The sequence below is a fragment of the Sturnira hondurensis genome, unplaced genomic scaffold (assembly GCF_014824575.4).
Source record: "Sturnira hondurensis isolate 20B ecotype Veracruz unplaced genomic scaffold, ASM1482457v3 Scaffold0000780, whole genome shotgun sequence".
Lineage (NCBI taxonomy): Eukaryota > Metazoa > Chordata > Mammalia > Chiroptera > Phyllostomidae > Sturnira > Sturnira hondurensis.
In genome coordinates this window covers 8,128,386-8,151,881 of record NW_028073411.1, presented here as the reverse complement: position 1 = coordinate 8,151,881, position 23,496 = coordinate 8,128,386, and the positions used below count along the sequence as shown (strand labels likewise).

General features: G+C 37.0%; 1 protein-coding gene across 10 annotated transcripts in view; it reads left to right on the top strand.

Moving 5' to 3' along the window:
• Positions 1–23,496, top strand: part of SLIT2 (slit guidance ligand 2) — a 322,800-nt gene that overhangs the window by 193,697 nt on the left and 105,607 nt on the right. For 7 of the 10 annotated variants that reach the window (XM_037045143.1, XM_037045134.1, XM_037045106.1 and 4 more), the window contains 5 exons: positions 9,962–10,033; positions 15,604–15,675; positions 18,267–18,430; positions 19,519–19,530; positions 20,448–20,586. In XM_037045143.1, coding sequence (XP_036901038.1) covers positions 9,962–10,033; positions 15,604–15,675; positions 18,267–18,430; positions 19,519–19,530; positions 20,448–20,586 — 459 coding nt within the window. The remainder of the gene's footprint in view (positions 1–9,961; positions 10,034–15,603; positions 15,676–18,266; positions 18,431–19,518; positions 19,531–20,447; positions 20,587–23,496) is intronic. The other 3 variants (XM_037045153.1, XM_037045125.1, XM_037045076.1) reach the window with 1 other exon arrangement.

The window sequence follows — 23,496 nt, the reverse complement described above, 5'->3', positions numbered from 1 at the left end:
ACCCTGACATTAAATGCTGTATTGGCATTGGTCTTGCGGAAAGAAAGAGATAAAAAGGACCACTTGAATTTATCAGGGAGTTCTGTAGGAAAGAGTTCCGAGGAGAAAATAGAAAGGAATCTTCTAACAGGTTGCTTTGTATTGAGGAAGTAAGAATTTATTAAAGAGGCCAAAAGAAGATAGAATTTATTCCCACTATTTCACTGCCTTCTGTGAAACAATGGGAACGGCCATTGTTTCACAATACTACAGTGCATTTTTAGGTTTATTTAATTTATTAGGATCATAGCTACAACTTTTTTTAAAAATTTTACTGTGAAAAGGCATTTTTCTGTAATTAAAAAATAGTTCATGCCCTGACTGTTGTGGCTGAATGGGTTGGGGATTACCCTGCAAACCCAGAGGTGGCTGGTTTGATTCCTGGTCTGGGCACATGCCTGGGTTGTGAGCCGATCAGTATTTCGCTCTTGCATTGATGTTTCACTGCCTCTCTTTCTTCCTCCCTTCCCTCTCTATAAAAATAAAGTCTTAAAAAATAAAAAAATAGATTAAATTACATTGTTTAAAAACTGTCTAATTTTATGGGCCATTATATAAAGTTTAGTTTTCTCATTGGAAGTTAAAAATGTATCTGCTAGAATATATTTAATCTGAGGGTAAATTTTAATTCATATTATTATTAAACTGGTGTCCACAAGCCACCAAATAATAACTCAATAGAAGTTCACAAATATTAGCATACTTAATATTACTATAATATGTTCGGTATGAGAAGGAGAGGTACAGTGCTTGGTTCTATTTGCCTTCCAGTGAATGCATTTACAGTTTGGACAGTCCCACATGGTGCTGTAAGGGCCAGTGATCCCACCCTCTGGAGAGTAAAAGGCAAAAAAAGAAGCCCAGACAGAAGGACTATGTGCTCGGGTTGCATCAAGACAATGTTTTTGTATTGCACTAAAAGCCAGTCTGATGCACTGTAAGAGGTTTATTGTATTTACCACATTAGACCTTATGCAAAGCAAATTCCAGTTATCAAAAGACTTTCACTGGAAGGACTTGGTTTAATCATGTGGATTGGCTAAATGTGCTCACGGCAGCATCCTGACAATATGGAACTGATGCTGTGTAAATTTTGCAAATTTGCAGATCTTATTCCTCTTCCTTCAGGCAAAGCACACAAAAATTGTGCTAGACAGATGGACATTTATCTTGCTCTTAATCATCTACAAGGTGGACTTTCCATAACTATTTTCTCCTCTCTATTAATTTCTTAACCAGATTAAAATTCTTTATATCTTATTTTGTGACCTAATTTTATCCGGCTGCAATCGAAACCACTTTCTTATTCCTGAAATTTTAGACGGTAAGATTCTAGAATAGCAAGATTGTATTAAAATATCAACTAAATTATAGTGTTTATGCTATTCACTGGCAGCACTTTTCCTAAGGATTTGCATCTGTGTTTTCAAACTACCCAATCAAGTGTAAATTAAAGTATTGATACCATATCATTACCAACTGATGCCTCACCAAAACAATAATCAATGTTTATACCACTTTTCTTTATAAACTTTGCATATATTTTATATATTTAACACTGATGCAGTAAAGCCTTTTCTGACTTCTGACCAAATCCTGAACAAAGACATGTTACATTGTGCCAGTGTTTTTTTTTTTTTAAATAAGGATTTAGGAGGTATTTCCATTTAATTGAATAATTTAGGAGAATATTCAAATTAAACCTTCCTTTTTTTGCTGAGGCTTGCGAGCTTAATCTCTAAATGTGTACTTAATGAGTATAAAAATCCTCCAAAACTCTCTTGTATTTCTGAGAAACCATACCGAGTCATGGTTATCCCAGGATTTAAATACAAAAATATTGAAATATATGAACTTAAAAATAAAGTAGAGGGCAAGTTGTTATTCATATCACAAAAGCAAATTCCAATATGCTTTACCATTAGCTTTTTTACTGAGCTCAAGATCGATACTTAAAATAATTAAATTCCAACAGCATTATTTTAGATATACCGTATAATATAAATCACACTTGCTTTTTTTCTAATTTCATTTTGCAGTACATCCTCAAATGTACTTCATGTTCCAGTCAAACTTTACGTTTTATTGTTCATAAATAAATACAACCCTTTCTACTTATTTGCATTATCCCAAACCTGTTAACCCTACATCTGTTCTGAGCCTTACCATTCCTTTCCAGAAAACTGCCTCTTGGTAAAAAGTACGTTAGGGAAAATATTATATTTATCCTTTTTTTACATACATCCATTTATAGACAGAGCCTTAAGTTAAAGAGGATCTAGCTTGGTTCTCTTTATCTTACTAAGTCATGGTGTCATTTGAGAAAGAGATGTGTATGACTATGTCTTTTTAGGACACATATCACCCAGTTTGGGTTGTGATGATTATTGGTAATAAGTAGATTCAGCCAGCAGGAGAGTTCATCTCTATGTTGTCGTTGTGCATTTTCTATACAAACGCAAGACTTACTTTGCCTTTGTCACGTAATTTTAGTCATAATTGCAAAATGTCTACAGTAATCAGCTGGTTTTCATGTTTAGTTCGCAACATTTCTTGTCATACTTACAACTTATTACATACTTACCATAAAATAAAATCCACTGATACTGAATTTAAGTTGTAACTCTTAGTGGCCCTGGCTTTTTCTAGAGTGTTTTTAGTCAGATGACGCTGTGAGACTCGGAAGGTGAGGCTGGTTCCTCACTCAAGGGGCCAGCTGTCCTCAGTGTCGGATTAAGTACCACAGGTCTTCACTGGGACGTAGAACCTCCGGAGCAAACCTGTAGAGGTGACTCTTCATCTAGATAGATAGTAAATTAAGTTGAGTCTCAGATCATGAGGACCAGAACTCCCCTGAACATCCAGAAGGCTGTCTATGGACTTAAAAGGTAACCAGTGGTTGTCCTGATCCTTGAATGTAAAATAGGTCAGGAAGGTACCAAAAGTACCTTGGGAACTGTCCATGGTCCTGTAATCTGCCTGGTTCATACTCACCCTAAAAGCGCACTGAATTGTGGTAGTCCCCAACAACAGCGGTCAGGTTTGCTACCAGTAACCTCTCCAGGTTTGCATTTTGCTTTAGTGCCTTAGCAGTTGTTTTTGTCAGTGATGGTGTTCTGTCATGTAAAAATGAATCGATACAATCTTCATAAATACTTATCAGAATAAAATGAAACAAAACACAAGAACATTTGATTAATTGGGAGTCCCCTTCACATATGTACAAAATAGGAATTGGCATGATTTTGCTGTGGCTTCTGTGTTGTCCCCAAGACACGACAGGTCTTAAGGTCTCTTGCTTCCCTGACACTGAATGCCTCACTCTGCTACCTCTGTTCTATTACAATTGCCTGCTAACTGAATTTTGATCTGCAATTATGTTCCCATTAGATAATTTTTCGTTCTTGTTTCCTGTATTACTGTCATCCCAGGTTTTCCTCCTTTGCCCTCCTCTGTCTAGCCTAGCCGCCCCCCCTTAACAAAGCATTATTTTTTATCCCATTGCTACCTGATTCAAAATCATTCTGTTAAAAAAAACAACACTTTGGTATACGTACTGTGGCAAAGAATATTGAAGAATATTGTCATAGTTCTACAGGGTCTGCAGCAATATTGACTTTTCCCTGAGACAGCAGTGATTGTTATTAAATGTCATAGCATCTAGTCTCCTGAGCGACTCTGACTGGTCATAATGTTCTGACTTCCCCCAGTTTCTTGGCCCCCTGTCCTGCTTAACCTGCACACAAGCCCTTTTTGCTCCAGACCACGTGGCCTCTCTGAGAACATTGACTGTGAATGTTGTAGAGCCTCTCCTTTCAACCATTCTTTCACCCTTCTACTCTCCACCATAAGGAATACTGTTTTTGTTTTTGCCTTTCTGGATTCTACCAATTTTTTAAGGACTGGGTTTTTTCTTACCCTCACCCATGATCACTCCAGCCAATGGTAATCTCTTTCGTCTGAATGTTTTTAGCATTCTTCATTGACTGGCTTCTTTCTTAACAATTGGCCCTCAGAGATTTAATTGAAACCCCCATTGGCAGAATGAATAGCTCCTGAATCTGTTATCCTAGCCGTTTGTGTATTGAGTAGGGGATTCAGATATATGTACATTTAAATTGAATCAAGATTTTACCAACCATTTACTACCTACTCTGAATAAGTTATTGAAATTTGTGAGCCTCATTTCCTCATTGATACAATCAGGATGATAGAACTTACCTTTTAATGAAGGTGTGATGAGGACTAATGAGATGGCATATATACATACAGGCTCTGCCCATTGCTACACATTCAGTAAATGCCCTTGTTGTACATCTGGTCCTGTCCAGAGCATTTTTGGCAACATTTGGTCTGTGCCAAGTGGTCCTTGATATTCAGGACTGATCAAAACGCACATGCTTAGAAAATGTCTCTGGGTTCAAATAACCCATAAACTGTATTTCTAGTTTTACCTTATATAATTACTACATTAAAAACACTACCATGTTTAAGTGGTTCAATACTTTTATTGTGGCTATAATAACCCTTCTTGCCTCTGTAGCCTAGCTGGTAATAGCACATGGGTCTAGGTCAGCGATTTTCAACAGGTGGGCCATGAGATTTTTTAAAAAATTTTAATCGTTGTTCAAGTACAGTTTTCTGCCTTTGACTCCCATCCCAGCCCACCTCGCAGCCCTCCCTACTTCCCTCCTGCTTCCACCCTGCCCTTGTTTTTGTCCATATGTCCTTGATTTATCCTGTTCCTACAAACCCTTTCCCTTTTCCCCTCAAATTCCCTCCCCTCTCCCCTCTGGTCACTAATCAACAAGACAAGCAAACAAGCAAAATATAACCAAAGACACTGAAATAGAGAACAAGCTGGCATGAGATTTTTAAAACCTATTTAGTTAAGAGCTTTTCTCTTAGATTCTCAAATAAAAAAAAATGATAGCAGCCCATACAACAATAGCTGTCTGGTGTGAATGAATTTTAAAAATACCTATTTTATAGTCAGACTGGCAAAAAGTGTATTTTGGGGTGTGCCACAGAATTTTAATGCCCATAATTCGTTTGAGTGCCATGAGATGAAAAAGATTGAAAATCGCTGGGTTAGGCACATGGTTTGGCTTGGACCAAATGTCTCCATGGATATTTCGAACAGGACCAAATACTGATTAATCATAAGTATATACAATTATAGTCAGTTTCAGTTTCTACCACCCTTGATTATTTTGCCTAGAGTTACCAGTACATGAAGGTCAGCTTAGTTGTCTTTCATTCATTTTCTGCTGCCATCACTTCTAAAGGTACCTTTTGCTTCCTCCCAATAAATTAACCATTGTATATAACTTTATACCACAGATTATTTCAATAAGAACCAAAATGCTGAATTCCTATGAGAAAAATAAAATATTGCTTGAAAGATTGCAAAAGATGAATTTCCCAAATAATGCAAATTATTGTATATTTCTCAGACCCGTTCTGATCTTGGTTACTTTCTTCACTAATATCCAGGTTAGCATGGATGAGCTTTATGCCGAGGTCATTGACATGGTCACTGCAGCTTCTGTCTAGGGTATTTATTGATATGGCTCCGTTTGTATTACTCTTATGCTTCTACTCATTATAACTTAAATCTTGGGCGACTGCTTAAGTGATCACTATTTGTGTAAGATTGGTGTGGCGAGTCACTCTTATTCATGTGAATTTTATTCGTGCAAGGGAAAAGATAGAACACATCATACCCATATCTTAAAGAGCATTCTTTTCCTTTTCTCCTATTTAATTTATATCTTTGATCTCCCTTGTTTCCATATAGCGGGATTGTAGTATTCCCTCATAGTAATTGGTCCTTTATTACTTCGATGCATTTTAAGTCACTGGAATTTTTGAATTTTTTAACCTTACAACAGTAATATATATTAAGCTTATATTTCTCGTAGCTTAAAGAAAACTAGAAAACCAGTTTTTTTCCAGAGCATAATTATAAGAATTTTATTGAGACATGGAAGGTACCTGCCCACCTTAGAAATTATTAAAATTTTTTATGTTCAATAGTGTTTCAGAGTAAAGAATAGTTTATTATGTTCTAATTCCTTCATAAATCAATTAGTAATAAGATATTGCTTGGATGCTGAAACAAAATGTGAATTTTCTTTGGGTAAGGAAAAAACTGACTGAGGTTAATTTAGGAGGGGGAATTTTATATGTCTAACTCAAACGTCATGTGGTATTCAAACTTTGAAAAATTAAAAAAGGAAATCCACAGGGGGAAAAAAGTTAAAAGTAACCAAATCTAATGTATCCAACTATATTCCAAGATGCCAAGTTAGCAATATTCTCACTTTTTGTCATTTAATATACCTATTTTAAAATTTTATATTCAGCAACATTACATATTATCTCTCCTACCTAGAATTTATCAAAATCTGAAACTAGGCTAAATTATTTTTAGTGTTAAAGAAAATCAGATCAGTTCTAGAAATTGTATGTTTGTGAGGCACAGAGAGTTACCTCTCTAAATAAAAACAGCACGTTGTCTAAGACAAAATTTGGCAGTACTAGGAAAAATTAAAACGGTCATCTAGTTATTTCAAAGCATCAGAAGAGTAGCTATCACTGAAAACAGCATTATGGAAGGTTAATGCGGAGAGAGATCCTGAAGATTCTCTAATCCTATTAATATTGTGTATCATGAAATTAAAAGTAAAGCAATTGCATTGAAAGATCCTTACAAAGCAGAACAGCAAAAGACCAGATGAAGAGGGCATCAGGAATTTAAATAGAAGGAGGAGGATTGGAAATAGAAAAATATGGGGTAGACACAAAAGTTTGTGCTAAAATATGCCAGCTATAGGTCTGAAAGAAACTACCGATAATACTGTCTATACCAGTTTCTTCTTCCTCCAAAATAAGAGAAGTGGTAACTCTCTTCCTCCAGGGAAATGGCCTCTGGGCCAGGAAAGCACCCAAAAGCTGTACCCGAGCACCCAGGGCCGCGTGGACAACGAGTTCCCACCATGTCTGGCTGAAGTGTCGTGGCATTACTTTTGGGAGAAGAGACAAAAAACAAACACCAAGCAACCAATGTTCCTCCTCCTAATTCTTTAATTCAGACTAATTTCATGGCACAACTGGAAATCTCATCTAAACAAGGCGGCCTGTCTCTAAATGCGTGCCTGCAAACAGACGCCCTTCTGTTTACAGAAAGCAGAAGTGCCCCGCGTTTGAGAGGTAGTAGAGAAGGAAGTGAGCAGGGTGAGAAAAACGAGGTGCAGAAAAATAGTCCAGAACCCCTGAAATAAATTACTCTTCTGCATAGTTTTGACATTGTTTATCTTGAACCATATGCAGACAAATAGAGGTTTATGCAGAGAGATTTTCTCATGAGTAGTAAGGCGGGCACAGTTCTTTCCATAAACACTCCTTTGAATAGAATGAAATCCACCAATTGATGAAAAAACTGTTCGTTTTGATTTTGATTGGCCTTTCCTATGCCACTTTTTCATAAGAACTTTGTTCTTAGAAGACATGTGGACAGAGACACGATGGCATTCAGAAAACTTTTAAGGGAAACTCTGGGCTCATGAGAGCCAAGGAGTCTTAATGTTTTAGCCCCAATAAAGGCTTAAATTTCTGCTAAGAACCAGAAGTGTGTAACCAGGAGCAATGGTTACGAGGGGTGAAATTACCAGAGTTTTCAGCAATGTCTCAACTTCTGGGGAGACGGAAGGTAATCTGCCTTTCAGTTCTTGTAGGGCAAGATTTGCTTGAGTGCTTTCTGGCATGCTGGGGCCTCCCCTTTGTGGGTAGTGTGCGTGATTTAGACGAAGCTGTGTCAGCACTGATTTATACATTGACAGCTCAGGATATTAAGATATGGGCAAACATACAGCTCACCCTTTTACAGATTAACCTGGAGACTGCATTAGGCAAATTTGATAGCATTAAAAGATTTTGCCAATTTGTCTGGAAACAATTTCTCTTTTGTAGTGTGTCAAGGGTAACACTTCATGCCATTGTACTAATTTAAATGGCTTTGATAAATTGTTTAAGAGGTTAGAGAATAGTAGTGTAGATATATATTTAGCACTTTAAAATAAAAGGTTATTAACTTAATTGTTAAATGAATTTAATCTGTAAAAATCAAAAGTGCTCAAGAATGTTAAGTGTTTTCTTGGAACCGCAGCAGCCGTATTATATCATGAGGCTTTAAAATCTTCTTAGAAAATAAAATTAGACTTCTGCCTAACTTCCCAAGAAGTAGAAATGCTTTAGGCTATTACAGTAGCATGGATGGTAGCTATTATTTTGGAAGAACCTTTGTTTATGAAAGCAATAAGATTGCATCATCTCTGAGGTTCACTCTTTTTTATATTGCATGTCCCAGACGGAAACATTTGCACGACATCAAGAGAGTCTCCTGTATTACTGTGTGCACCAGAGACCTTCCTCAAAATGAGATGTATTATTTCATGAGCCGTTTGCTAGGTACAGTCGTTTCTAAACTAAGGAATTGAAAGAGGCTCCTCTGGATTAAATCATTGCACCCTTTCTCAGTAGTTATATGAGAGAAATAGCTATTCTACAGGAATGTTTAGGCAGTTGTCTTAAGAAAAGACCTCAGATATGAATTAACGCTTTTGGTGAATTCCAAACTGGAAACAAGGACAAGATTCAGTTGTGCCGTGAACTCCGTCTTATCCCTGTACATCTTCGTGTAGAGCTGACAACTCGTCCGATTATTTCATCAAACATTCCGCTTCTGCCTCAAGTGAAGCATTAAAATACTTTGTCTTTACTGGTGTGATAACATCACAAAGCACCAAGCTACTAGGTTTAAACACTGTTTGTAGGACTGATTGGGTTTTAGTATTTAGCACTTTGTTTTAACCAAGCAAAGTCCTTAGTGTAACTAAGGAAGTTTTAATTCCAAAAACAAGCAGCAAGAAAAAGCAGGCTTAACCAAGTGCAGAGCAGCCTTTTTTAGAGTAAAATATTTGAATTTTTAACAAATGAGTACTTAAACTACAAAAGAAGATTTATTTGTTTGAATTTTGTGTTATTTAGAAAGAACCAATACAGCTTTGAAACTTTTTACAGTAGATGTAGGTATCATTTTAATGATGATGCTGTAGTATATGCTTTGTGGTGTTTGGGGCTGAAATTAGCATCACTCAGAAAAGCAAAAATTTTCATTGATTTCCTAATACTTTAAAGCCTTATTTCCTGGAGAGTAGAATATAATTCGGGAAGTCCCTTAAGTGAAAAGTGTGCCATTTTTGCAGTGCAGAGAATTCTCAAACAATGATAAGCAGTGCAAATTATGGAAATAGTGAAGCTGAACATAGAAGAACTGCTAACTTTCAAAAGCGTATTCCTGTTTGGGACTAGCAGGGAGATATATGGGACCTCATTTCTCTTCCTTGATTTGGAGTTCTCGAAGGAAAACTGCTTTTAGAAGAAGAAAACCTAAAAGTAGTCTTGCTCTTTCTTGCCAAGGATAGTGAAATTAACATGCAGCTGGGCTTCTCTGATAAATGGATTCTGTTAGGTCACTGAGGGGGTGCATGTGACATTAAGTGATTTACAGTCCTTTACCTTAATGAAATTGTTTCAGCAAGATGACGCTGAAAGCTCTTAATGGATAGCTTTTCTTGATGTAATGAAATTGCATTCCTATGGCATTTAATATAAGGTGCAGTTATTATTTACAGGAGCTTTCCAAGGGCTGCTATTTGCACAGACAGTTCAGAACAAAAAGAGATTTCAGTGGCGGCACCCAGGCCAGAACGGCTCGTGACATTCTCAAGCCGATGAGTGTATTTGTGCGAGCATTGCAGTTAGTGCAGCCAGGGCTCCGCAGACCCTTCAGGAGACTTCCTTCCCCGTAACCCCGCAAGGCTTTTCTTTACATCCATTCTTCTCATCTGTTTCTCAGGCAGCTGGATTACAACCACATCAGCTGTATAGAAGATGGGGCATTTCGGGCTCTCCGGGACTTGGAAGTGCTGTAAGTATCTCTTAATTCTCTTACTCTTCTCCGGAGCTTTGTGTCTGGGGAACGCTCATGTGGGAGCTTTTCTGCTAGCGGAGAACCTAGCGTCAGTAAGGCATCCTGAAGAGATGCCTTAACTCATGGTGAAAACAAGGAAGAGTCCAAATGTGTGTGCTAAACCTAGTGTATTGTATCTGTAGGTTTAGATAACAGTGGCTATTTAAGAAGGGCACTCAAATGTTTACACATAATGTCCTTCAAGTGTTTCTTCTTATACTAAAAGAGTCTCATTCACGGAATTTGTGAGAATTCCTGGAACTGCTAAACATTAGGGTAACATATAGTTGTATAGGAAAAATCACAACAACAAAAAATAAACCTCTGAGTAGCGGGTATGTTGATACAGTTTGCAGTTGCTATGGAATAGAAGGACTTTTTCTCATTTTAAACCAGGTAACTTAACATCGATTTTGTAAGGCCGTTTTGAAGTCGATGGTCTAGTTTTAATGAGCCGCCCATCGGGCCCGTGGAAAGTCCTCACTACTGACTTAGTAAAGCACTCCACAGGGGTTTGGTTTGTATTGGCATCTTTTCCCTTTCCTTCTCGGGCAGACGTGACTGACAAAATGGGTTAGAGACAACTGAGTAACCTCTACAGATCTTTGACTTGGTAACATAATTTAAATTAAATTATTAATTGCGATGCAAATAGTTTTAATGAAAACTAGAGTTCCTAAAGGCCAGTGAGGCCGTCTGTACGTTGCTGGATTTTTTTCCCAGCAGTTGGAGAGTAACATTTCCAGCTTTTAAAATATACTTACACATTGTTCCCCCTCAAAAAATGTTTTTCTGTGCTCTAATTCATCCTTGACTCTGTCTATTCAGAAATTGAAAAGTGAATTAAATGTGAAGAAGTTTTGAATGTTGAGTCCAGGTGGTAAAAGTTATCGGGAATCATGAAATCCTCCAGGAAAAAAAAGACTCCTCTTCCATTTCCTTTATAAATTCAGTTTGAGGAACAAGATGCAATTCTGAAAAAAAAGTTTAATGTTTCAAGCAGAATGATGTGTCTTAGCAATATTTTCTATGTGATTTTGATTTTGCGAGTCAGTGAATAGAATCTCTAGCTGTGTCATGTGATGTTATTATTTTTAAAGGCTTACATAAGAATGAGTTTAGTGAGATAAACTCTGTCTTAAGGATACATGCTATTCTCTAACCACATGAGAAGTTCCCTGTGCTTCTGTTAGCAATGGTCTAACTTTTTATATAGAATAAACATTCAAAGTGCTTATCATACATGTTTTAAGGCCACTTTTAAAGATGTGTTCCAGAGCCTGTTGTAACGTATGAAGCTCACCGATGCTAATGCAGAGTGAGATTAGTTAGGATACAAGTAAGATTTCCAGGTCCTAGTCTGATGTCAAGAACGTAGCCCATGCCACTAAATTCTGTATGTGAAAATACCACCACGAGTCTTATTTAATTCAGTGGAGCTGATTGAGTCAAAAAAATCGATGCTAAATCACTGTTCCAAACTAGAAATAGGAATGAGACCAGTCATTTTGTGGAAATTTTGCTGAGCATTTTGGATAAATTAAAATTCCATGAAGTATTTTGTTATAAGAGTATAAACAAATATTTGATATGAAATAATGCATATTTAATGTATTGAGTATATGTGGAGTACTCTATAGAGAGAGAGAATATGAATAAACTTATTTATATATTTACATATGTGGAGAAATGGAGAGAGTGTATTTGACAGGGAAAACCTGCCATGTACCAAGCACTGTGCAGGCATTAAAAACCTTTTACCCAAAATACAATAACTATTTCTTTGCTTTGTTATAGACAAATATCATTGCTTTCAGAAGCAGCAAATTCATAAAACCATAGTCACCTCATTCATCTTGTATGTTGCATTAGCAAAATATCTAAAAAGTGACTTTAGAAAGACCTTCTGTCATAAACACACCAAAGAGTGATAAGCAGTTTAAGGTCCATGGAATTAGAATCGAAATCAAAACTGTTGAAAAACTTTTGAGTACCTAATACGTAGGTCTCACAGAGTTACATAATGGTCAGAGTTTGCTAAAAATAAATGCGCAAGTAAAATTAGCACATGCTATCAGAAAACATGGGTTTCTTTCAAAGTAATTTAAGTATTTTATATCAAGAGTTTATAAATTCAAGCACATATTCTTTTAAAGTATGTCAATTTTTAAATCTTTATCATTTATATAACCTTTACAGAAACTAATTGATGAAAAATTTAAGAAAAAATTAGAGGAAGTACTGAAAACATTGGGATTTATTAAGTCCAAATATCTTGTTATGCAAATCAGAAATTCACCTATTATAAACATTTGGTCAGGAGCGTGTTTATAGAGTTAACTTCTGAAGGGTTTTAGAAACAAAGTTCTCTGTTTTGCTTATTGTGCCAATCATAACTCTCTTAGATGACATTATTTCATTGTGTGGAAATAATGAAGGAACATTAATTTGCATGTTACCTTAAGTTTCAGAATCCCAGTGATTTAGATTTTTTTAAATTTTAATTCCATAAACCCTTTATGAACGTATGTATATACTGAGGCCAAACAAAAGATTGGAAATAATGATCCAGAGCCATTGATGAAAATTCATTTGATCAGGGGACGTATTGAGCAGAGCAAATAAAGTTCCAGAAGGAAAAGTTGAGGTAGGTGAAAGCAAGCAGGCAGTTTATCACTTGTATGTTTTTGGCCTTGTTGGGGAATTCCGGTTGGTAGGATTTAGAACTTTTCTTTTTTTTCTAAATATGAAGATACCATGTCAAAAATGACATTGGAAATTAAGTCTAGATCAATGTTTTCTCTTTTTGTTTTTTTCAGATGCTACAACCAGAAATAAAATATATCCCTGAGTTACTAGTCTTAAATAGTTTATTTTTTTCTTCTCTATAGAATGCACACAATTTAATTTAATTGAAACATGGTGATCGTATCCATTAACTATCAGACCAGATCCTATGCCTGGCACTAAGGGAATAAAATAAGTAAATAAGTCAAAATCTAAATCCAAGAGGGCCTACATAATTAGCAAGGCTAACGTTTTGCATTTACATACCAAGATGTCCTTTGTACAAGAACATGTTCTCATGACAAAGAGAAAAATCTTGCCATTGGACACAGATATAGACTTTTTCATGACCTTAATGTGAACATGTCATCATACTTAAGCAACACATATGTATTGTTAATTTTTAAGTAACGATCTCATTGGTTCCATGTGTTGCTCCAGGTGTCAGTATCAATATTGCTTTGTTGGCATCAGTAAAAAAGAAAAAATCTGATTTACTATATTGAATAAATCTTTTTAAATTACTTTATTCCTCCATGAAAAATAAAACTGTCTCTGCTGTAAAACTTTTAAAAAATACTAAGGTAATTTTTTTTTCTTCAGTTGCATTAAGCAAACTAGCATTTGCAAGAAGACTTCAGATTGGTAGCTACCAGCTTCGGCATTAAGTGATATTCTCTTTTGTGTGGAATCTGAAGAAATTGTGGTTCCAAATGAATGTGTATCTGCTGCATTGAATTACTTTAAATATATATTATCCTCAAAGTCGCATTTTAGTATGCTGTGTCCTCTGAAGATTTTTGCTATATAAAGTCAGCATAAATTTTTAGGGTGGGTAAAGGGGTCACGGGAAAGCAAATCCCTCTGAGAAGTGAAACCTTTTAGTGCAAACATCAGGATATGTTTTAATGGCGTTTGGAAAAAAATCTCATTTCACTTGTGTGCATGGAAAATGCTACAAGCGTTTAGACAACAGGAGCCGTCCAATTCAGAGCTTTATAGGTCCTTCATAAAGTGGGCCTTTTTTCCATGCGACTTCATTCAAATCACTTGGATTAGTTCTTATATCATTCAATACATTGCAAAACTGGCAAGTCAGCGCGCGTTCCAGACGTGCAGCTGTAGTGCCCCACTTGACCAAGAAGTGTCGGTTAGTCTCTTGACCCCGAACACCCGCATCCCACCCTGAACAACTGCAGCCACCAGCTGGCCTAACGCGGCCTCCCAAATGCCCATTGCTTAGCCCAAATGGACTTGGCCCACAGACTTTGAAATATTGGAGTTGGTTGCCAGTATTTAAAAATTAAAAAGTAGGAGGATTGATCTTAAAATTTCCAACTCTAGCCTCTCTTGAGAACATCGGAGCGTTTGGCAGCCTTCCATGACAGCAGCGCAATAGTCCGTTGTCACTGAGTTTAACACTACAGGAAAGAAGAGCCAGTTTTGCAGGTCCTCGTTCCCAGTTGTCTGCTGCTCTTCTCCATCTCTCTTCCCCACAGTATTTTGGTATATCCAGCCTGCTCCTCTTATGTATGCTCCCTGCCTGGCCGCTATAGGCAAGAGAATTTGTGACTTCTAATTCAGACGCTTCTCCAACACCCAAGGTATCCACCAGAACTATTGCTCCCGGATTTTCTGCCTCCTTCAGCAACTCGCGCTGCTTAGTCAACAGCCTGCTGTAGCTTCTGTCTGCTAGAACCATGTTGCATCTCCACACCATACTCACACAAACTTGGGATGACGATCTTTGCATTTTCTTGTTGCAACCAGACGTCTCTGAAGGGAGGAAAAAAAAATCCTCTTCTTATTCTCATTAGCTCTAAATTTTTGCAACTTGAGTAATTCATCTCACCAGTTGGACTGGTTGCTATGTTCATGTAAGTTTTATGCTGGATTTATTTTTTATATTTCATGTTGCCATAAAAATAAGAGCCATTCAGGAAATATCAGATGAATGAATGATTAGAAGTAGCAGTAGAAATGGTAATAACACAACAATGCTTGTTAGGAGAAAAGCAGGAAAAGTTTGGACCAAGCAAGAATCATGCTTAATTACAGCACATCCCCACGGACCACCTCAGATTTATTCCAGTTTCCCAAAGCCATGATCAGCACCACATAGAAAAGGGGGCAGCATATGAGGCTGCAAGTAAACACTCAGAATATGTTAAGCTTTTAATGTACTGCTACAGAGTGTTACTCCAAGCCCACCCAAGGCAAGCGCCAAATATAGATATTGTTTTTACCACTGAATTTCAACACTGGCTAATATATACAGTAAATAATAATTAGCAGGACTCTGCCTCCGGACCTGAGAGAAGCGATGCTGTGCTATTGCTATGAGATTTCAGTTGGAGCTTTCGAATGTGTTCATTGACTCAGACGCTAATTTCACATGATACCCCCTCCATGGACATGGGGCTACTTACTGTTTCCACAGTGATTGTCTTATGCTCATTATCCTAAACACATGCATGCATGTTCATGGTGCATCAAGCAACATGTAAGTAGTAACAATGCTATGACCAAGGCCATAAATTTGTGGTAAATATTGGACAACACTGACTGCGTAGTGATATATTCAAGTATAAAACTTATTTATCATCTTGTTCTCTGAGTCATCTCTACCAGGGAGTTGTTTTATATAAACATAATCACTAGATGCTTTCTTCATATTCACATATACAATGGTTAATATATTCCATATCTAATATTTTTAACTATCTTGTTTATTTCTACAGCACTCTCAACAATAACAACATTACCAGACTTTCTGTGGCAAGTTTCAACCATATGCCTAAACTTAGGACTTTGTAAGTAGCCACAATATATTATAAAGGTCAATCTAATCAATTAAGCGTTCCCCTTAAGTACTATTTTTAGTAAGCGAAGGACAGATAATTCATTATGGTGTAGACAAGGGAAACGCCAGATTTACTAACGTTCTAAATATGGTATTTGAGTAAATTATTCTGAAAACTTGAAAGCTGTCTTTTAAGTGCTATGGGTTCCGGGAAGTTCGGGGGAGGGACGTTTACTCCAAGCCATTGTGGAGGTCAGATTTCATTAAGAAATGGGAGGCCCCTTGATTGGCTGTCAGGAATGATAAATGGTAAATCTTTATGATTTTATTACTGTATGTCAAGTGCCTCTAATAAAGCTAAACTAGGTCTCCAGCCTTCTTTGTAACATAAAATTACAGCACCACCTTCTAGTGTTTCTATAATTAAGGTTGCGTCAGCATTTCTATTTAAAAATACATTTTCAGGGTTGCAGATGGACATTAAAATATTTTAGGTGAATAAAATGGCTCTCTAATAAACTATTTTTATGGCTATATGTTTTTCTCATGGAGAAAAATTAATCGTTAAAACCCTGTGTGGGGATATTTATTTACAGCATTTCCGGAGATAAATCTCATTTGAACTCAGTTTCAGAATTAGCTTGACCTAAAAAACTGTATTATATACAGTGTGTGAGAAATACTGAGAAATATAGCCAAAGCATTGTACTTCTTGAAACAGTATGTTTTTAAGTAGGATGCATATATTTGTTGGGTTTTCAAAATATTCTTATTTCATAATGGCTGATAACTAGATATATTATATTATTTCTCCTTTTAACAAAAAATCTGTTGAATTGCTGGATATTAAATAATTAGGCAATACAAATTTTAATGTCATTTTTTCTCACATGTAGCTCTGTATGCAATAATCCATCAGTATAATTTTCTTGGAATATGATTTAATAAAATAAAAGAATTCTAAAAGTATGCAGACATAACTAAACTTTGTTTTCTTGGGGGCTATCAGATTGGATAATATGACCAAATTAAGAGCTCAGTTCACTCAAGCTATGTTTAATGAAAATGGTTTCTCATTAAATGTAGTTAATTTTTTAAAAAAATTGATCAAGCTTTCATTCTTTGCAAAATAAAGCCACTAAGACTGTAAAATCATTTAGCATCTACATTTTTGATAGTGTGTGTACCTTATTCTCTCATAGAAATACACCACCTTTTCTCTTACTAATCAGGTTTTTACATTTTTGTTTTCTGGTATCGCTGGTGCTCATGTAACTGAATCACTGTAATGTGCTCGGTTCAGATGGGAATATTTAGAGAACAATGACGAGGAATGTGCTTTGTGGCTTCGGAAGATGCCCCTCTGTCTGCCATGCAAACTGAGCCGGAGGTCACCCAACTTTCCCAAAACGTAGCTTTTTGTTCTGTGTCTTCCCACCTAGTTTTGATGCAAGACTGTTCCATAGCTACAAGCCCAAGGAGAATGTGACAGAGTCACCTAACTTTAAATTCCCTTGCTCTGGTTGTTTCATTATTCTATATTATCACTGCTACTTCAAAATTCCATTTTTATGGTACAATTATCTTTCTGGACTGAGTTCCCTGTTTTAATATCCATTACTGTTATTGGGTTAGAATTGAGCACATCAGCTAAAAGGGGCTAAAATGGTATTACAATGTCATAGGTGATTCTGGGAATGATGCTTTGATTTATAGCCTTGGATGTCCTTTTCTTTAGTTTGAGAAAACATAAAAGCCAGTTTGAAGTCATTTGCCTAATTTAGTGGATACATTTGTCTGATGTTTTATTAATGGAGGAGTGCTATTTGCCTCTTGGATGGGTTCCACGATCTGGGGTGGACTCCTGCCAACAGAGAGGGGGCCACTTCGTTCCTTCACTCCTGGCCATTTATGTCTTTCAACTCCAGTTTCTACTCTTTGAGGATAGGTCCCCAAGAGCTGGAAGCTGCAGATCCCTTTTTCTGGTATTACACAAGAAGAAGGAAATCAGAAAAGGGATCTGAAAGAAGTGGTTTACTAGAATTATTGTGTTCATTAGAATGAAAAGTGTTTTATCTAGAATTATTATTATCTTGTTGAGCAAAAAATGAAAGTGACCCTCTCTGAAAAGATTTTGCAAGCATTTTTCACAGAGACTCGTATTGAGAGGACTAACTAATAATTCAAACCAGGAGTATGACTGACTTTTATTGACAGGCCTTCTCGCCCTATTCCATGCTTTACCTCCCATTCCCCAACCCCTACTGGCTGTCAGTATGTCTGGACTGCAGAGCAAATGGCCTCGAACTTCTTGTTTTTCTTTACCTTTTTGAATGAACATAGCCACAAAATTTTCACAGCCATGTTGCAGGTTCTGTGTAATTTGCTCAGCTCACAGATAAAAGACTAGAAACGTGATTCTGTGCTTGTACACCAGTTTAATTTTTAGACAAATAATTCAATTGAAAGTTGCTAAGCTTGATCTAATTCTATGTTCAGAAATAAAGCTTTTAATTATTGCTAAAGAATTTCCCAAGTTTTGAAATAACTATTTCTGGGTTTTGTGTGTTTTTTGCTTTAAACTTCTTGCCTTTCATTTAGTCGCCTACATTCCAACAACCTGTACTGTGACTGCCACCTGGCCTGGCTCTCCGACTGGCTGCGTCAGAGGCCTCGAGTGGGCCTCTACACCCAGTGCATGGGCCCGTCCCACCTGAGGGGCCATAATGTAGCTGAGGTTCAGAAACGAGAATTTGTCTGCAGTGGTAAGGGAGAGGACCTTTATGTTGTTTGATTTTATGCTGTGTTCAAGGAAACTGTGACAAATGCATGCTTTGAGGGTGTCAGTGTTTCTCACTAACATGTGCAATTGTGCACTAATCACTCTATGGAAATCCTCTGTTTTAGTGATGATAATAATATGTTCTAAGACATTTGTGCACGGTTGGTAATTACTGATTATTTATGCCCAAGGTATGATGAAACACTTTTCAGATTTCACTCAAGGGGAAATATAGGAAATCCCTAGATTTTAGGTCTATTTGCTACTCCTTATTTTCCCTTTAAGTAGTCATTTATATCTACTTTTATGTTAACAACTGGAAATATGATTAATTAATCCTGGATTTCTGCTGGGAAATTCAAAAAGTAACTCCACTGTAGCTGTAGAGTGACAGCATGCTTTCTGTGTATACATATATACTACGGGTTCAGTTCTACTTAAAAGAGATAAATGGCTAGCCTTAGTAACAAAAATCTGAAAACAAAAATAAGACACGGGCTGTTTAAAATATCAGCAGGTACCATTTACTTAGTTCTTTATATGTGCTTAAGCACCAATCTAAGTATTTCAAACATATTTACTTCATTTTACCTTACTTATAACAACTGTAGAGAAATATAATGTTATGAGAAAATGGAATACTTTGAGCCAATCCATGGATAGATAGATATGTATATTGTATTTATAAAATTATATGTTAATATTATTTTGATCCATATTAACATATAATTTCCTTTATAAATATAGGGCTGGTTCTGCTTTAGAAGTGACTGTCCAAAATACAGTAAAAGACACTTTAATAATATACATAGTGCCTTATAAATAGTTAACCATTTCTTCAGGGAGTGAGAAGATGTGCTAGTATAGGATTCTAAGTGACCATCACCTTTTAGTCCCTTTTTTAATGTATTTTCCCACATTTTTATAACTCAAACAAAATTTTCTGGTAATGTCATGGAATGTTCTCAATAGGCCCGATTGCTTTTTTAAAAAACAATTAAATAATGAAATGACTAACAATTTGTTACTAACTACGTTTTTCTCTCTTCACTTTCCCTTCCTGTCTTCTAGACGAGCCAGAAGGCAAGTTCACGTTTCTCTTGTAGACTGTTTCTGTCCAGTCTGAGGGCTTGTTGAGAGGCCCCTTCCCTGCAGAGCGGGCCTTCCCCTGCTCCAGGGGCCACCTGTGCGCATGTGCCTGTTCGCTAAGTGCCACTGACACTACTCTTCGTCTTTTGAGCAGTAAAATCTCATTTCAAAATAGCTGTGTTTCCAGATAACGAGCAATAAAATTATCTACCTGCAGGAAATGAAGACTTATGCTAATATTTTAGGGTATGGGAAGCCACAACCAGAAACATACCAACAATTACAGAATGGTGTGTTACAAATTATTGTAATAACTTCAAAGGAAATGGCCACTTTTGTACCTATGCAGACATTAAACTTAGCATGGTCTAATTTCCCCCATATTATTGCCCCGTGATTACTTCTTTAAAATCAACAGTCCACCAAGTTTACCAAGAGAGAAATGTCTCTTCCCCCAAGAGGGAAGTGTCTACCAAGAGGGAAATTTTTATTTTTGAGATAAAGCAAGTTAAGCTGTATAGGCTGAATAAAGACTGAGCTCCACTTAAGCTCATTTGAAATAAAACATGGCTTAGTCTGAAGTTGATGCTTTTCTGGAGCTCAGAATAGTTTCCAATAGAATTCTGGTTTCAAATCTGAATTTAGCCTTTCTCGCAACGATTTCACGTCTTAAAAATGATCATACTTGTACTTCCCTTTAAAAATATGATTTGCTTCTTCAAGTGTTGGCCCCCTAAAATATAAATGTGTGCTTCCTAAAATGTATTTTAGAAATAGAGGACCATTTTATTATCCGGTGTTCAGAGTACTGTAGTTGACCTGCTTGTTATTTGAGATGAGCTTGCATGTTTCAAAATTATGAAGTTCAAGAGGAAAAATGTAATTGCTGTTTGTGTTTTTGTTTTTTTCAGGTCACCAGTCATTTATGGCTCCCTCTTGCAGCGTTTTGCACTGTCCAGCTGCTTGCACCTGTAGCAACAATATCGTAGACTGTCGTGGGAAAGGTCTCACTGAGATTCCCACGAATCTGCCTGAGACTATCACGGAAATGTATGTGCCCCGTAATTTCCTCTTACCCCGCCACCTACTCAGGGGCCCAAATCATGACTTTCCTTAGGGAAGTCTGGGTTTATCAAAGGCAAATCGGATCAATTAGCTTAGACAAATGTTCCTTTCAGAATGGTATTGACCCTTACTCTGTTTAATTAAATATCTTGTTAAACTGGCTAGGATTTGTCTTTTTTAAACACAGGTAGAATGTAAAGGGATGCATTTTAAGGATAAATAGCACTTGTCCTTCCCTTGGGAAAGGGTTATGGGGCTATTTAGGAAAAATAAGAATGGCTCCTTTAGTCTGACCGTGTGGCCCTGGGGGTCTGCTGCAGTCCGTTTCACGCCTGGAGTGGAGGGGAGGCAATCTCAGAGACGAGACGGGCAGACCTCGTTCGGCCTCTGCAAGAGCTCATGTTTTAACATGCAGTTTAGCCGGTTTGTGCCAACCATTGTGTAGTCCACCACAAAGTATAAAAAGGGATAATAATATGAGTCAGAAAATAATAGACATAAATTAGTGATCATGGCAGCCAATTTGAATCAATGATAAACCCGCCCAAAGTCAAATTCTCTTGACAAAGCATTTCACACGGATCTTGCGTGCGGCTGCAGGGCGCTTTTGTCCCTGTCAAGCGCACATCCCACAGATGAAACGAAGTCCTGTCAAACGTGAAATGGGCTGCTGTTGCCGTCAGAGACGTGAGCATGAAGGCAAACCTTGACTCTGATGATAGCCATTCACTAAAAAACATTTCTTAACCACCTAGGTGGTCGTATTATAGTTTAAGAAGCTAATTCTAAATTTTATCTAAATAAGTAGCTTTGGGCATCTTTTGGTTGAAATAATGAAACAGGAGCAACTTCTTGTGATAAATCTACATAGTAGGCACAACAATTAAGTTATTTAAAAATATTACTCGTTTTTATTGAATTTATTGGAGTAAATTGGTAATAAATTATATGAATTTCAAGTGTACAATTTTATAATACAACAATATACTCTATTGTGTGCTTGCTATCAGAAGTAGACTCCTTCCTTTTTTCTTTTTTTCTTGCCAATTAACCGCTCTAATTACTTTATATGAGAATAACCTTAATTTGCAAGACCCACTGATATCCCCTTTAAAGTATCTAATGTACACTTAAAACTGTACTTAGAGCTCCACTGTGTTAGACTGGATCCTCTGTCAGGACTCTAGAATTTATGGAGATCTGACCCAGACATGGAATAATAAATGCACAAAATAATATTATTCTCATCAAATTATTAATTGATGGGACACTGTCATACATAGAAGATCTTTGTAAGCATATTTTAGCTGAACCTGGAAAGGAGAATATATGGTTTCAGAAGTCATGGGTGATAGCTGATAAGAGAGAAAGAGCAGGAACTTAAGGCAGAGGTGGCCGTGAGTATCGAGTTGTAGAGATTGTACATTGAGCCTAGTTGGAGGACTGGGTGCATGTTGAGGCATTGTGGAAAATGATACCCCAAAAAGGACATTTTTGTGTAATTTTCAACCCACAGAGCATTGAGGGGCTTTCATCTTAGAAGGGCTTGCTATTATCTCTGTGATCAACCAGATAGTAGGAAGACATGTTAAGTTTTAGACTAGGGGAATGCTGTATTCATCCATCCAGGCACCAGCGCTCACTAAACATTATTTAAAGGCAGCATGGATTCTCCAGAGAGCTTTATTCAAGTGACTAGCACATTTGACACTTGAATTAAAAACTATGAAATGAGGTGCAAAGTAATAATCCATTGTAAGAGATGAACAAATAAAGTCGGAGGTATTTATTACTGATGCGGTGGAGTGGAGGGCGAGGGACAGTGGTTAATGAGAGTCAGAGAGTTTTGGTTAGAACCACAGGTCTGCCTACTGCTGACTCTCTGTGAGACCCCCGTGAGCAAGTCGCTTCTATTCTATGAGCCTGTCTCCACCAACGAAAGTAAGGGCTATTGTTAGTCTGAAATGGAGTCTTTAACACATGTTGAGCTTTATGCACTAAGTGTATAGAAATCATTCCATAAAGGGTACCTTGACCATTGAAGCCTTCAGGTGGGAGGGAATTTGTGAGGTAGGCCTTGGGGAAAAAAGTAGTGTATAGAAATGCAGAGATGAGAAAAAGACTTTCCACATTAATAAAACTTCATAAGCAAAGGCAGTAGGTGGTGATACAGGACATGACAAAACTCACTTTGGTATTTGCAGCCTGAGAGAGTGCAGGAAAATAAAATTGGAAAGGGTGTTTGGAAGTAATTCATGTAAGGCCATTGATAGTATGAGGACCTGTTTTTATTTGGACTGCATTTGAATATGGGAGTTTTAACATAACCTTCAATAATTAATGTGACAGCTATATACCAGTGGTTGGCAAAAGGAGAGAATACCAGGCCTGAGGCCTCTTAGGAGGCTATTACGTTGATCGAGAGGAGATGTCAGGAAAGCGGGAGCTAATAAGTAACTGTCGGGATGATGATGTGGAAGCAGAATTAATGGGATTTGCAATTTGATGTGATGAGGGAATAATGGAGAAAAATGAACTAAAGATGATGCCAGAGTTTCAAGTATGAGGGGTTGGGAGATGATGGTTATATCGTTATATACAAGAAGCTGAGGGGCAGGACCAAAACTGGGAAGGAGGATGGCGGTGAGCAAAGTTTCTGAAATGCCAAAGTGCCAACGAAAGATTTGGAGGTACTGAAATAAAACAGACTGTGAGTAGTCCGAGAGACTGGAAGTAACCTGAGATATTTAAAGTAGTTTATCTCATGTGGTCTATTTTACTTTTTATAATAGAGTCTTTCTTCTCTTTTGCATGCTCTATAGATTCTGTATGATGGTAGAATTTAGTAGCATAAAAGTTATACAAAATAGTATGTCCCATTGATTTTGCCTATAT